The 16024-nt window shown below is 43.1% G+C and overlaps 3 protein-coding genes across 3 annotated transcripts; 1 reads left to right on the top strand and 2 right to left on the bottom strand.

Moving 5' to 3' along the window:
- Positions 1–1458: 1458 nt before the first annotated feature.
- On the bottom strand, positions 1459–3679 carry LOC123116482 (alpha carbonic anhydrase 1, chloroplastic-like). Its single transcript, XM_044537435.1, has 6 exons — positions 3604–3679; positions 2889–3100; positions 2435–2541; positions 2250–2352; positions 1712–1894; positions 1459–1605 (listed from the first exon to the last, which is right to left on the bottom strand). The coding sequence occupies exons 1-6, from the start codon at positions 3677–3679 to the stop codon at positions 1459–1461; spliced, it is 828 nt and encodes a 275-aa protein (XP_044393370.1).
- Positions 3680–7048: 3369 nt separating this feature from the next.
- On the top strand, positions 7049–11594 carry LOC123112546 (uncharacterized). The gene is made up of 9 exons (XM_044533574.1): positions 7049–7306; positions 8039–8229; positions 8325–8437; positions 8821–8896; positions 9373–9401; positions 9559–9652; positions 9910–9999; positions 10153–10339; positions 11188–11594. The coding sequence occupies exons 2-9, from the start codon at positions 8041–8043 to the stop codon at positions 11496–11498; spliced, it is 1089 nt and encodes a 362-aa protein (XP_044389509.1). The 5' UTR covers positions 7049–7306; positions 8039–8040; the 3' UTR covers positions 11499–11594.
- Positions 11595–12303: 709 nt separating this feature from the next.
- On the bottom strand, positions 12304–13427 carry LOC123116481 (transcription factor GTE11). The gene has a single exon (XM_044537433.1). It carries the CDS (start codon positions 13370–13372, stop codon positions 12332–12334), a length of 1041 nt encoding a protein of 346 aa, XP_044393368.1. The 5' UTR covers positions 13373–13427; the 3' UTR covers positions 12304–12331.
- Between the last annotated feature and the right edge of the window lie 2597 nt (positions 13428–16024).

The following is a 16024-nucleotide window of genomic DNA, read 5'->3' as shown; positions in this document are numbered from 1 at the left end:
GGGGGAGGCGCGCAGCCCCCTTGGGCTGCCCCTTTCTCCTTTCCACTAAGGCCCATGATGGCCCATATGGTTCCCGGGGGGTTCCGGTAACCCTCCCGGTATTCCGGTAAAATCCCGATTTCACCCGGAACACTTCCGATATCCAAATATAGGCTTCCAATATATCAATCTTTACGTCTCGACCATTTCGAGACTCCTCGTCATGTCCGTGATCACATCCGGGACTCCGAACAACCTTCGGTACATCAAAATGCATAAACTCATAATATAACTGTCATCGTAACCTTAAGCGTGCGGACCCTACGGGTTCAAGAACAATGTAGACATGACCGAGACACGTCTCCGGTCAATAACCAATAGCGTGACCTGGATGCCCATATTGGCTCCTACATATTCTACGAAGATCTTTATCGGTCAGACCGCATAACAACATACGTTGTTCCCTTTGTCATCGGTATGTTACTTGCCCGAGATTCGATCGTCGGTATCCAATACCTAGTTCAATCTCGTTACTGGCAAGTCTCTTTACTCGTTCCGTAATACATCATCTCACAACTAACATATTAGTTGTAATGCTTGCAAGGCTTATGTGATGTGTATTACCGAGAGGGCCCAGAGATACCTCTCCGACAATCGGAGTGACAAATCCTAATCTCGAAATACGCCAACCCAACATCGACCATTGGAGACACCTGTAGTACTCCTTTATAATCACCCAGTTACGTTGTGACGTTTGGTAGTACCCAAAGTGTTCCTCCGGTAAACGGGAGTTGCATAATCTCATAGTCATAGGAACATGTATAAGTCATGAAGAAAGCAATAGCAACATACTAAACGATCGGGTGCTAAGCTAATGGAATGGGTCATGTCAATCAGATCATTCTACTAATGATGTGACCTCGTTAATCAAATAACAACTCATTGTTCATGGTTAGGAAACATAACCATCTTTGATTAACGAGCTAGTCAAGTAGAGGCATACTAGTGACACTTTGTTTGTCTATGTATTCACACATGTATTATGTTTCCGGTAAATACAATTCTAGCATGAATAATAAACATTTATCATGATTATAAGGAAATAAATAATAACTTTATTATTGCCTCTAGGGCATATTTCCTTCAATTTCACATCATGGTGTTCTTTCAGATTTATCAACAAAATGGACAACAGAACATTTCTAACACCATTCAGACAACAAAGTTTCATTGTTATTTTACTTTAGAAAATTTCCTTATTTGACATTTCACTAATTGGTATTAATATCCAAACAACAACCCAATGGTTACACAAGAATACATGATAATGGCCATGATTATAATTTATGTTCTTGCACACACAAGTACCAATGCCACGAGCTACATTTTATTGCAATCTATCATGTCACCTTACGCTTCTTTCATTGTTCTGGATTGGCACCAAGCAAAATAGTTCACCATGGATCGAACTTCAGTTGGCTAAAGGATATTTTGAACATTGCGCGACCTATCATAGACCTGTACGGTGCGGCCATTCAGTGATTGTAGCGGCCTGTAGTTGTTCTTGTAACTCCCCTTCAGAGGAGCCATCAAAGTAGCAGCCTGCTCTTTTGTCATTTCTTTTATCTGCGACACATCTCAAAGTATATATAGATTAGTAACTCCCATTGCATAAACATCATGTGAAGTTAAAGTTTCCACACTATTTTCGACATTTGAGCAGATGGAATACCTCGCCAAGAATGTTCCAGATCACATTCTCTGTGCATGGTGGTGCGGTGAGAGATCCAACATATCTGAAATACCTATGTGCACCCTGCATTAGTTCCCTCATATTCACCATCCCAATGGGGAGAGGATCACCTTTCTCAGCTTTGCAGCCCTCCGCAGACAATTCAACCAACTTATCCTTTATCTATGAGTAAAATACAAAGCAAATAGTCAAACAGAAATGCATGTAGACCAAGCAATTGACGTCATTAGGCGTGTCCTAGTCATCTGGTTCAACATATAAGTCCAATACATATTGATTAGAAATCAAATTACAAGTTGTGATCGTGTTATTCAGTTCTTGAAACAGGTCAATGTCTCCCGACTATTCATATAAAACAGAGCTTTGTATTAAACGTATATAAACTACTCAATTGACTAACTAACATCTACTGACCATTTCATATCTCGTTGATATACACCGTGTAGTGTTCTACAGTGCGATAGTGATAGTACATATAGTAGCAACAAATTCCCTTTTTCTTATCACAATGATTTACCTGGTGAAGGAAAGGATCTGGTTTTCCGTAACGATAAAGGATTGACACAACAGTAATGTCACCATCATCGGTGGTGTGAACCATGTGGAGCTCTACCGCAAATCTACCAGGGTAAGAGAGTGGTGCACATAGTTAGTACAAGGGAAATTGAATCCTTCCCAAATCTCAAAAGTGTACATGTGAACCTTTGGCCATTGATGGTATGTTCTGAGGGAGAGTGCCAATGCAATTGCTTCAGTTTGTACTTCTTCCCATCCACCTTGACAGTCCCAATAGTGTCATTGTATCGCAGCTACATCATTCAGTTGGCATAATGATTTCATAATACACATTACTTTAAACTAGATTATGTGTACGTAGTAGAATACATATTTCATGAACAGGTTATAATAGTCACTCGTACATTATATAGAAGACCACAATATGATGTGACAAATTAATGAAGTTATACAACCAAAACATCAAAGGAAAACAAAGCTAGAAAGCCCATCTAGGAAGAAAGAACTCGCAAACGAAGCAAATTACTATAAGACAAACAAAATAAAGATAAGCTAAGTCATGTATCGTCGTGCTTGTATGTGTACATTTTATATTCGTTGATATAAAGAACCATTTGGTTGAGAGAGGCTCGGAGCAAACCGCAATGTTGAAGACGTTGTCAACCATTGAAGCATTTGTAGAAGTGTAATCCCTCTCTAGGGGCTCCATTCCTGGGTCGTGTACAGCACCATCTCTCACGATGTCAATTGGAGACTGGTAGATTCCATTTGAGCAAACCGTGAAATTAGGACTTAAGCTCCCCCAATGCTCCGGGCCAGTTCTCCCACTGTACCCGAATCTCACGCCATTTCCTTTGAGTCAGAAAGTATAGATAAGAAATCATACATCAAGATGAAACTTTGTGCAAGTTGCAATAGGAAAGATGAAGATGGCAAGATTGTACAAGATGTTGTTTTGTGACAAGATGAAACAACCTCGCATCTATTTTAGATCCCGTTTGCCGCCATTCTTTGGTGTATACCGTTCATGTATAGTGAAATGATTATAATCTGAATAATACTGGAGTATTTTTTTAGTGAAATATACCTTTTTCACTTTAAAGCTCAGATATTCCATTTCAAGAGAAATATGAAAAGAGTGAAGAGGACTAACTGATAAGAAACCAGAAATAGAGATGGGACCTTTACATACAGGTTTTATTCTTTTAACATATATATAACTGGCAGATGTGAAGGAGAAGGGAAGACAAACATGTGCCAGAGTCACATGCCCACAATTATGAATCAACTAGCATTATACAACAGCGCTTGATTAGGAGGGAACTTGGTCAGGGAACTTATTAATCAACACATACCGTCGCATGCATGGGTCACAACAAAGCACATGCACAACAGTGCAACAAGAATTGCACTTCTCTCGGAAGTCACCATCTACGTAGTCGTCCGTTCTCTCTGAGAAATCTAAGCTCCAATTAACCTACAAGGTGCAGGAAAATACAGAAAGGGTTGTGCTCAAAACTGTGGAGATAACTGCACAAGGCACGTGTACTTATATAGGATGACTTACGGTATATACTTACGTGTGGGCCATTTTCGCCCTAGCTGAGGAAACATGCCAGTCAGTTCGGTAGAATTAATGTTTTGGCCCCAGCGTCCTTGTTCTTTATGTTGCTGTAGATTACAAGGTCTTGCTGCTGAAAGCTGTATGGTTCATCGATTTCTCAGTCTAGTCTCCCTCGGTGCGTAACAGCTCTGCTCATTATCAAACTCTTTCGGTTTCATACCTAAAATAAACTTTCGCCCAGCACGCTTTGTACCAACTAGCATACGTTCACAAGAATTCCCTAAAAAAAGCCGTTCAAAAGAAGAAGAAAAATCCTAGCAAACAAAGACGTGCAATGCAAACTTTTATTAACTGCGTGCAATAATGCATTCTTTGTCTAGAGGAAAGAGGCCCAAAAATTGTGTCTCGGTGCAACTTCCTCTTCATCTATTTTTTTTAAATGGAGGCAAACATTTTGCCTGTTCGATTAACTATGAAGGTGAGAATTGCCAAGTTAATTAAAAAAATACCGTGTGACAACCGATACAATCAAACCATAAGTGGACTACTCACAAGGTGTGAAACCCCATGACCGCATACAACACAACCCATCAAACTCTTCAAACACACAACAACCGCAATTTCAGATACAATCAAACAATGCAACAGGACGCTCACGAGAACACATCAACAAACGGAAATGTGCAACAGCAAAACGACAATAACGAATGCAACCTTCTGGACGAGCCGAGGGACCGAAGATCTTCCATCAAGCAGTTGCGGACGCATTTCCTATGATGTCACTTTTCTTGCCCTTGCACTTTGAGCGACTTCTCCTTCGGGATGCTGGTCCGAGGGCAATCACCTACCTTCTTTGCTTTTGCCCTTGATTGTCGTCCCTGTAAGGAGGCAAGCAACCACCCTTCCAAATCCAGGGCGAGAAGCCTCCAAGCTGGCGAGAACGCCACAAAAATCTTTTGCAAAGAGGGCACCAGGATGATGTGTCAGCGGGGGAGAAGTGGGCGCCAAGCACATATGAGCGCCCAAGCGGGTTCACCTCCAGTTGTTGCAATGGCAAATGCGAAGCTTGTCCCTCACACGAGGTCACCGTCGGGTCCACCTTCATGTTATCCCTTAACAAAGCCGAAGTAGGGCCTGTACATAGCTAGAAGCTCAGGCACAATCTATTATAATGCTCCACATGTGTAATGTTGTCAAACTTGAAACCCTAGAGGTACCTGGAAGACAGAAGCCAACTAGGGTTTGAGCGGTTGTTGTGATCTAGTTGATACCCTTGCCTCCGGGCGCATGTGGCAAAGTGGAAGACCTTGAATCCTGCTAGGCATGTTCAGAAGTCTACATTAATACGAGGTTTAGGGTCTTCATTGGGGAAGCTCGAGCCGAGAGTGCAACACCTTTAGGAATAAAGTTTCTTTGGTTTTTCTATTGTCATATGATATCTACTAGGTTGCACCATGAAGCCAGATTGTCTTCTCTTTGTAGGTTTGATCTTGCAAAATTTAGGTTTATATATATCCTCACAGATGCGTTCATGCGGATCCGATGAGATTGCGTTTGTGGCTGATGATTTTTCTATGTGATCTTTTGTGGTGGCTTTGGAGTGTTTCTCTGCTGTTTTGGTGAAGATTTTATGGTTCAGAGACCTGTACTTCTAAAGGACTCCCGCCCCAATTGCGAAACACTCATGGCTTCCCTATTTTTGGATGAAGAACTCATGGTACTTTAGAAAACTTTTAAAGGTAGTCAAGTTTGTGCAGATATGCACGTGGCGACACCTCTAGTCCGATCTGATTGAAGTATCTTTATTAAAGCCTCAGTATTAATTCTTAGTCATAGGAGCTCAGAGAAATCCTGGTGTAATTCTTAGTCATAGAAGTTATTATATTTTATTTTATTTTGGGAGTTGGGGGGAGGTCTATCCAAAGCCTTGTATTGTGATGGTTATCGAGTTTAAGTAAAGTAACAAGTGATTGTAGAAAAAGAAATTGAAGCCACATATATTTTTAGATTGACAAACCTAAAACAGTTTTGACAATGTTAACACTAGCATTTCCGTAGAAAAGAATTTCGCTAGAATATCATACGGAAACCAACATTCAATGAAAACTTTGTGAAAACCATATTTTAATGTTTCGAAAAAATCTGAAAAAATTAAGGGATGTTAAGAGGGTGATGTTTTATTGCCATGCAAAATTTCAAGTTCAAACACATTACGAGTTGTGAGCTATGAAAAAGACAAATTCAGCCCTGAATAATGACATTACTGTTTGGCACTATTCAACGCTGATTTTGTCTTTTTCATAGCTCACATCTCATAATGTGTTTCAACTTGAAATTTTGCGTGGCAATAAAATCATCCTCTTAACATCCCGTATTTTTAAATAATTTTTAAAACTTCAAAACAACTTTTTCTCGTGGTTTTCACCGGTTTCTACCGAGTGTTGGTTTTTGTATGATATTCTCCCAAGAATTTCAACACTAGAATTGACCAAACAATGTCAATGCTAGCATCTTCTACCAGTTGGTGATGGAAAAGCAGTTTGATTATGTTCCGTAAAACCTTCAAACTCACCAAAACTTAATGGTAAATCATTAAAAGCAATTAAATGACAAATATTTTCTCTTTTGACATTAACATCATAGGTGAAATTATGTACCGAACCGTTAGGGTTGAACTTGAGCGTGGTCTGTCTTCCCACAGTCTCCTCGTCCTTCTTGATGTGTGCCAATTTGTGTGTATTTAGGGTGTCCGTTCCACCTTGCCCCCCCCCCCCCTCCTTAAATATAAGACCACACATCTTTTGCATCTAGCTTTAAGCACGTTGACACCACCCTCCACAACAATTTCACCATTGAAGTAGTCCAGCACTTTGTGGTTTTGCGACGAACCCTTCTTGTACCGGTGGTGGTGGAGGTAGTGTTGGCAGTAGTGGATTGGGGGCCGGATGGTGATTGTGTATTCTCGTCAGAAGAAGGATATATGGTCATAACGTGGGCAGTGGGATCGGCAAACTCGGGTATGTGAATATCGAAATCCCTTGCATTGAAGTGGAACTAGTTGAGATCATCCATGTTTGAGTGTGAGAAATGAGAGGGGGTTTGAGTGTAAGAGATGAGAGGGGCGTGCACCACTTTTTATAAAAAAACCTGACATTTTTGGACTAATTTAGCTCCTCCCCCTCGCTAACGTGCCAGACGGGCCGTGCGTGCCGTGCCAGCCCATATTCTACGCGTGCCCAGCAAACACAGCTGAGGCCCGCGGTAGCCGTCAGGACAGCCGCTGCGCACTGCCTCCCGTTCCCGATTCCCCTCTGCGCTCCCGCCGACCTCGCCGCCCTAACTCGCCGCCTGGCTCCGTGCCTCGCCGTCGACTTTACCCGCCCCGCCCAGCCCCTGCCCCGCGCCACCGCGCCCAGCCGCCGAGACCGCAGTCGGCAGTCGACGCCCGGCGTTGGGCAGCTGCAGAAGGCAAGCAGCGACCTGCCACGTTTGAGGTAGATTTCTGCTTGTTCCCAAATTTCTGTTTGCTCATTGCTCGTCGTGCCGCCACCTGCCAGTACTTCTAGTTAAGAATTTAGGCTTGCTGTGCTCCTTTGAAAATTGTAATGTATTACTTACTACGGAATTCTGCCCAGGAATGTTACTACTTACTACTGAATTGTTTCAGTTTGGATCCGTTTTCTGGATTCATGTGGCATCTTGAGCTGTAATTTTCAGAAATGTTACTGCTTACAACTGAGTTGTTTCAGTTTGGGTCAAACTCTCAGTTTTTGAATCAACAAATGTCATTGTCATATTGAAGAACAGAATGTCAACTAGGTCCACATGATTACATATATGTATCAAATGTGGAAGAATGAACACATGCACATAGTCTTCTTTGAACTTTTCAAGTTTTTTTAATGCAAAATCAAAACTTATTTGAGAATTTTTCATATGTTTGTAAGATCATATTGATCAATTTCTGTTGTTCTATTGGTATGCCACATTTATTGTAATATTTTTAGAGTGGACTACCCTGTTTCAAAATCGTAGATCCACCACTGCTGCTGGGTAATTTCTAATTACCTCTTGACCAGTGTATTTTTGTTTTCGATTTGTTGACTTAAGTTGATGATTTTCGTTACCAATTCATGCATTATTATTTGTAGCATTTGTCATGTTTTATGTACTTTGTTGGATCGTGGAGCATTTGAGTTTAAGTTCTACACCCATCCACGACCTAGACATGGCAGATACCAAGCTCGGAGAGGCCGCCATGGCACAGCGTCAGGAGGGTTCGGCGGAGGAGGGCGAGGAGCATCGCCTGCGGGCGGCGCTGCGCCACCTGCAGGCGGAGGCCGGAGTTCTCGAGCGCCTTGTCTACAAGCACCGGAACCAGCACCGCGGCGCAGCCTACTTCCAGTACCTCCTCAAGGTACGCCTAGGTGCACGCCCCCCTCCCCCACCTTTTCTGGTGAGTGGCTCTGCACTGATGCGTGTGATTTGTATGTGTTTCCATTGGGTGCGTAGGTGCGGAGGGACCTGAAGCTGCTGCTTGGTGCCCATCTTGCGGAGGTCATCAACGCCGTGTTCCCGGTCATCACCTGTCGTAAGCCGGCCAACACTATTCTTGTTCCGAACAGGTTCGTCAGGTTTCGCATCCCTGGTGCTGTTGTGCTCCTCTGTAAAACAATCTTTGTCATTTATTATGTGTGTGTCAATCGCAAAAAGAAAATTATGTGTATGGTACACCATGGCAGAAGTAATGTCCTTGCACAAATCCTTCATGTTGGGGACATCGTTTGGTCCTGTGATGATATTTGTGGTCCTTATATTGATCCTAGGAGATAACAAAGAAATATTTATTCACGATGACTGTAAGCTTAGCTAGAAGTTTCTACTTCTATGAGCAGTGCTTAATTTCTTGGCAGTTCGGATTATTTCGTTTGCTTTTATTCTTGGTACAATGATGCTATAATTATATTAGTCTGCTATTCAGGTTATTGCTTAATGTTTTCTTTTACAGGCAGGGTAAGAGGAAGCCTGGTGCAAACCATAGCCACTATAAGAGGCTTTTGGGGGTTGCCCGTTTGCTGTCCCAGGTGCGTTTTGTTGTCTGTTGACACTGGTTGCATTTTGCAGACTATCCTATTGCAGCTGAATTAAATATTTTGGTGGAATCATAAATGCAGTATCTCTGTTGATAGAGCATAACTTTTGTTCCTTGTGGTTGTTTTCAAGTAACGAGTTATGCAATATTGAAATTTGAATCTGTGGAAGTCTACCAATATTGCCCGGTTGTTTTACTTCTTTTGTTTAGCTAACTAAGGATACATCAGCAAAGTGTTGTGATTATCCCTGCATGTTTGGAAGGTTTCCGATGTATTTAGTATAAACTCTTATATGGTACATGAAGCTCATTACCCGAGAAATTCTATATTTTCTAACTGCATGATACATACTTCTGGATGAGTCGTTGCAGTTTACAGATAATTCTTGATCAACTTCGAGACCGGGGATAGCTTACTTGGTTTGCACATCAGAGGGAAAACACTAATGCTTTCTGTATTTTGTGCAGATGGCCGAACCTGTTATGAAGGGAGCAGTGTATCCTTTTTCTTTTTGGTTCTGTTATTTTCTTAGCAGAAATAAAATAAGGTGTACACCCACACTTAGCTTGCCACTGAAAAGGAAACAAATCTCGTAGTAACTTTCATTCGGAGTTGATTGCTACCTATCCAAAGTTCCTTAATCCATACTACAGTCAGATCAGCTTTTTACTTGCCAGATCTTTTTTTGTAGAACTTTGCACTGCAGTCCTTGCTTTGCTTGCAAGAGTGAGGGTCCTGACCCAACAGGTGAGCCACATAGTCTGCAGGCATGGCTATGAATGATTGCATCGATTAAGTTCAGTAAATAACCACCCACATATTTATGCAGCAACTAACTTGGTAGTCAAACTATGTGTATTAATTAGGAATCTAAGAAATGTCAACTTCTTTTTTCGAAAAGGAAGAAATGTCAACTTGGAATGATATGCATGCCAATTACCTTCTTTGTCTCTTTATGCACAGATTTTGCCTAAGATGCTTGCCCTCTGATATTATGTTTGTAGATGTTACTTGATGTTGTATCAGTATACAGCAAGGTTACTGATCTTACGGATAAAAAGCAGGCTGTTAAGATCAGTATTGATAAAGTACAGGTAATTTTTGCTTCCACACTAGCACTCTGTATCTTTGTGGATCATGGAAAAATATGTATTGCGTAAGATCATGCTTTCACACAAACGTGCAGTTGCTGGACCTTGCAGCTACCTCGATACATAACCCCTTGGTTCTGTCTCTGCATTTCACAGGCTTTCAGAGAGTACTACCCCTCGAGCAACGATCCCAGTACTATCCTGGAGTGTGTATGGGTGAAAGATAAATTTGTTTTGCATGAAAAGACCAAAGCTAGCAGTCAGAAAACCCAAGATGAGGATCTGAAGCCATGCACTCCAGATTCATCAATCCAGTATGAGACACTTGGACTTGTTAGTGAAGGTTGGAACACTTTACCTTCTCTGATTCATGACATATGCACATTTGGAGTTCACGGTTGGATTTTCTGCAATCGCATACAATTGTATCCTGAAGGCATGCAAATTAAAAAATGTTTCTGTTAAGTAATCTAAACTGAAAATGCAATATGTATTAGTAACATATATATGTAGTAAGAAGTGGTAGGAAGTGATACGGAATGAGTATGAATGAAGAGGAAGAGTCTTGGTGGTGCTATTACATTGACTATCTGGAAGTTATGATGATACTCAATTATGTTTTCTGATAACATCTCCATGTCTCTTATGCTAGATGACATTTGACAAAACACTCAAGAGTATGCGTCTGGAATTTTTAACTTATTATGGTAGACTACTGTTGTTTAGCATGATATCTTGGTATCAGATAACCTGGCTGACAGTTGTTGCAATGAAAACAATTGTTAGTCAGTTAGCCTAGTTGAATGATGGCTTGGGATTGTGCTTACTGGAAGACAACACACTGCGACTATGGTCTTACTTTCTATTATTTTCAATGCAATTTTAAAACATATTTTGGGGTGCGTGCTCCAGCTGGAAACTAAATTGCATGTGTTGCCAAAATGCTGCATTTCTGTTAATATCAATTGTTTGTGCTGTACCTAATAGAACAGGAATGCCTGTTTATTAATTATACTCCCTCTGTAAAGAAATTTAAAATCGTTTAGATCACTAAAGTAGTGATCTAAATGGTCTTATATTTCTTTATAGAGGGAGTGCTCCATTAATAGAACAGGAGTATTAATGGGTTTATCATGTCATACTTTGGAAAAGGTTCTTATAAGTTCTAATGCTGCATTTTTGACATATCAGAGATGGAAAACCTTGATGGAGCAAACACCCCAGCCAAGCAACATCATGCTTCTCTCGCTGACCAACCAGATAAAGCCACCCATTGCGGCGATGCTGGAGATTCTCACAGTGGGAGGCAACTACCAAATGATCAAAACGCTCCGAGCTCTCTTCTTGGCAGGCCTGGTGCTGCGCCGGCTCCACGTAGAGATGTCAAGCCTGATACGAGGAAGAGAGTGGCATTCCTCGCGGTTGGGAAAACAAAAGTCACCGTGACACCTCCTGAAACATCGTCTATAGTTACCAAGAAGCAAAGGGTGGATACGATTTGACTGACCACTGCAGATCCTGCTTTGTAACTCTATAAAAGAACAACTGATAATGATGAAGCGAAAATAAAGGGCTATGCATTTGCATACCTTACTAGATGATCGATGTGTTATCGTTGATTTGTTGCATTCTTACTGCATCTCGCTTTGATACAAGAGATTGTTTCTTTTTCCACCAAGCACCACGTGACATATCCAGATAATCGATGAGGTTTAGGCCAAGAACATGGTTTTCACTTCCAGTGAGATTTCACTGAAATTCACTGAATTTCATTAATTTCAGTAGACACTGAAATATTATGTTTCAGTCAAAATATTTCAGCAAATTCAGTAGTACACAGGAAATCAAATATTTTTCAATTTTTTTTTGAAAATTTCAAATATTTAATTAAATTCAAATGAATATTTCGGCCTTTTGGCTGAAATGTAAACAGTGAAAATTTCAGTGATTTCAGTTGGTGCTGAAATTTTGTTGAAACTGAAATTGAAAACCATGGCCAAGAAGCAAACGTCTCGAGCGCTATGGATCATTATTTGGCCAAATTGCAGTCCGTAAAATCGATCATGTACTTTCACATGTGGTCAGACAGCCACAACTTCCTCATTCAATCATGCTTACACGCCTTCTCTGAAGCCTCAAGAACATCATCAAGTGTCAGTTATGTTGCTAGATAAGATGTCAACCAAAGCAGTTGAAAAAAATCACTAATTGAGCTGAGACTCGAAATAATCGATCAAGAATTTTCATACATTTTCAACATGTTCAGCAGCAGAAGAGAACTATTACAAGCTTTCTTACAAGCCACGACGATCATTTCTAAAAAAGAAAACGACGATCACAACCGAATCTCCCCTTCCTCTAAATCTTCTTGGAAGCTTTGCTGCTGCTGCTGCTGCTGCTTCAGGTCGTCGTCATCGTCGTCAACCTTGAGGAAGAGTCCCATCCGTCGCAACAAGTTGTTCTGCCTGGCCGTGTTGTACTGATCAATGCCGAGGGCCTTCACGTCCTCGTCTAGGGTGTCCTTCGGCATTGCCCTCCTCTCCGTCTCGAGCAGCTCCTGACGGGCCTTCTCCCTCGCCCGGGCCGTCGCCTCCTTTCGCCGCATTTCCAAAATCTCGTTGGCACGGGCGATCAGGTCGCGTGTTGGAGGCGTAGTGTTGGCGGCGCGCTCTGCCGGAGCTGGACGACTGCCGACGCTCTGGTGAGATGAACCAGAATCCGAACCGCTGCTGCCGCTGATGGTTGCATCTTGGCCAAGATTCTTCACCGGTGAGGCGTCGCCGCAGATGTCTTCGACGAGCTGCACGTGTGTCGACCTGACCGGCAAAGGGGAGACGCCGCCGACGATGTCGACGTCTTCGTCCTCCTCCCTTTGGGCCATCATCTGTTTGTGTTGATGATGCGTCGACGGATTCTTGCTCTCTCGAAGGAACTTGTCCAGCTGCTTCTGCATCTCCACAAGGGCCGCGTCTTGGACGTCGTGCATCTCGATCTCGATGTAATCATCGCAGATGCCGCGGCGGCTGTGCTTCTTCAGCGGCTCCAGGATATGAGCAGGGAGTACATGGGATTCAGATAGCTTGGCTAGCTTGGTGAGGTCCGCGTAGAGTTGGTTCCGCTCCTTGGACGTCATCTTCTTGACGGGAACGGGAGGGGACGCCTTCCTCTTCTTGGCTGGCGGCTCCTCGGCTGGACGGACGCGCACGCGGGGAGCCGACGGGGACGAGGCGGGAAGCACGGCGTGCGCCTCGGTGAGGAGGCGATGGACCGCGACCAGCTCAGTCTGGAACCGCTGGCGAAGGATCTCCAGCGGGCGCTTCCGGCCGGAGATGATGCTGAAGGGCTCCCGGTTCCGGTGGGCAATCTCCATGGCCATGGGAACAGCTGCGGTGGAGGGGACAGGGAGGAGAGGAGATGATGGGAAAGAAAGATTGGAAGTGCGCCGGAGAAGATCGGCTCAGGGCAAGGCCTTTTAAAGCTTTGTGATCCTGATGGGAATCGAAGCCGTGTTTGCTTGCTGTGACCGGTGAAGAAAACGAAATGTTTACATTTCGAGTCCATTTCAGCATCGGATTTGGTTGCGTTGCGTGCATCTCAAGCTTATGGAAATGTCGATTTACCACGGCCATGGCCTTTTCTCCCATTTCCTCTTGCTTCCAAGAGGTCGAACTAGGAAACCACCTCCGCTCCTACACCGTGGTCTCTCTCTCTGACGCCTGGTTTTGTTCATGGTTAATTATCTTCAACAGCCTCGGAGTTTAAATCAAATACAGCTGCTTTGGCTTGCACTCCAGTCATTCATTACAATGCTTTCTAAAAGAACTATTCACCACAAGTCATTTTATTAAATTGAAATCCCTTCTCAGAAATTATTTTTTATTCACGTCGACACAAATTTCAAATTTTATTGTCGGTTGTCCACTTGGAAGCGAATTGAAAACCTCATCAGAAGGGGCTGGGGCGTGACAAATAGTTGGGCAGCCCCGCACCATGCTGGGTGTGAGAGGACACTATAGCAGGAGGAGGGTAGGTGTGTGTGCTGTAGCATGTAGCCAGCAGTCGGCAACAAGGGGTACTCGCTTGAAGGGGCTGGTAGGCAAGGGGCATTGCTCCGTTGTCACAATAGACTTCGTGACGCGTCGGGTCCTCACCTCGTTGTTCTTGCACGGGATAGATCCTGAGACAAAGCTCCGAAACCCCACCTCGAGCGCTAAGACTGAACAATGTCTCACCAAGAAAGGAGAAAGGGTGAGGTGAACTCAACAGTGTCACCACCAACACTGGGATGGAGTCGAGCCACGGAGGAGGCTAGATGAGGCCGGTGAGGATGTGCCATTGCATGGAAAGGAGGTGGGGAGGGAGATGACAAAGTTTCGGGGCAGAGAGGATGGGAGATTCCAGACAAATGGCGGCTTTATAGGAAAGAATCCACTTTCCATACCGCAATCAGTTGGAAATATTACATGAAACTTGACCTTCTATGCTTAGTCTATGCAAATATACTAACCGATAACTTTTGCATGTTCTACCACCCAAAAAATCAACGCGTGCTAACGCGTTGTTGTTAGGTACTTTGCAAAACACACTCTACAACTTTCACCGACAGTTGGGACCTCGTGCCACCAAATCGGATCTGTGGCACCATCTTGATCGAAACCTTCATTGACTTTGTCTCTATCCACTCCATTGAATCTCACATCCTCATCTGCGACGTGTCGATGCCACTACCAACGGCTTCACCAAATATCTCATGGATACTTCATCGACACCATTTCTGATTGGGTTGACCGTGGTTTCATCAAACAAACAAAAAACACCACATGTCCATTTAGGCAACTTCTGAAGGAAATATGCCCTAGAGGCAATAATAAAGTTATTATTTATTTCCTCGTATCTTGATAAATGTTTATTATTCATGCTAGAATTGTATTAACCGGAAACATAATACATGTGTGAATACATAGACAAACATAATGTCACTAGTGTGCCTCTACTTGACTAGATCATTAATCAAAGATGGTTATGTTTCCTAACCATAGACATGTGTTGTCATTTGATTAACGGGATCACATCATTACGAGAATGATGTGATTGACTTGACCCATTCCGTTAGCCTAGCACTTGATCGTTTAGTATGTTGCTATTGCTTTCTTCATGACTTATACAAAGTTCCTACAACTATGAGATTATGCAACTCCCGTTTACCGGAGTAACACTTTGTGTGCTACCAAACATCACAACGTAACTGGGTGATTATAAAGGAGCTCTACAGGTGTCTCCAAAGGTACATGTTCAGTTGGTGTATTTCGAGATTAGGTTTTGTCACTCCGATTGTCGGAGAGGTATCTCTGGGCCCTCTCGGTAATGCACATCACTATAAGCCTTGCAAGCAATGTGGCCAATGAGTTGGTTATGGAATGATGCATTACGTAACGAGTAAATAGACTTGCCGGTAACTAGATTGAACTAGGTATTGAGATACCGACGATCGAATCTCGGGCAAGTAACATACTGATGACAAAGGGAACAACGTATGTTGTTATGCGGTTTGACCAATAAAGATCTTCGTAGAATATGTAGGAGCCAATATGAGCATCCAGGTTCCCCCATTGGTTATTGACCAGAAACAGTTCTAGGTCATGTCTACATAGTTCTCGAACCCGTAGGGTCCGCACGCTTAACGTTACGATGACAGTTTTATTATGAGTTTATAAGTTTTGATGTACCGAAGGTTGTTCGGAGTCCCGGATGTGATCACGGACATGACGAGGAGTCTCGAAATGGTCGAGACATAAAGATTGATATATTGGACGACTATATTCGGACACCAGAAGTGTTCCGGGTGATTTCGGAGAAAACCGGAGTGCCGGAGGGGTTACCGGAACCCCCGGGGAAGTATTGGGCCTTAGTGGGCCTGAGGGGAGAGAGAGGGCAGCAGCCCAGGAGGTGGCACGCCCCCTCCCATGGGGAGTCCGAATTGAACTAGGGGAGGGGGGCGCGGCCCCTCTTTCCCTCTCCCTCTCCCTCT

The sequence above is a fragment of the Triticum aestivum genome, chromosome 5B, assembly GCF_018294505.1.
Source record: "Triticum aestivum cultivar Chinese Spring chromosome 5B, IWGSC CS RefSeq v2.1, whole genome shotgun sequence".
NCBI lineage: Eukaryota > Viridiplantae > Streptophyta > Magnoliopsida > Poales > Poaceae > Triticum > Triticum aestivum.
The sequence above is the reverse complement of the archived record's forward strand: the minus strand, read 5'-3'. Positions and strand labels throughout refer to the sequence as shown.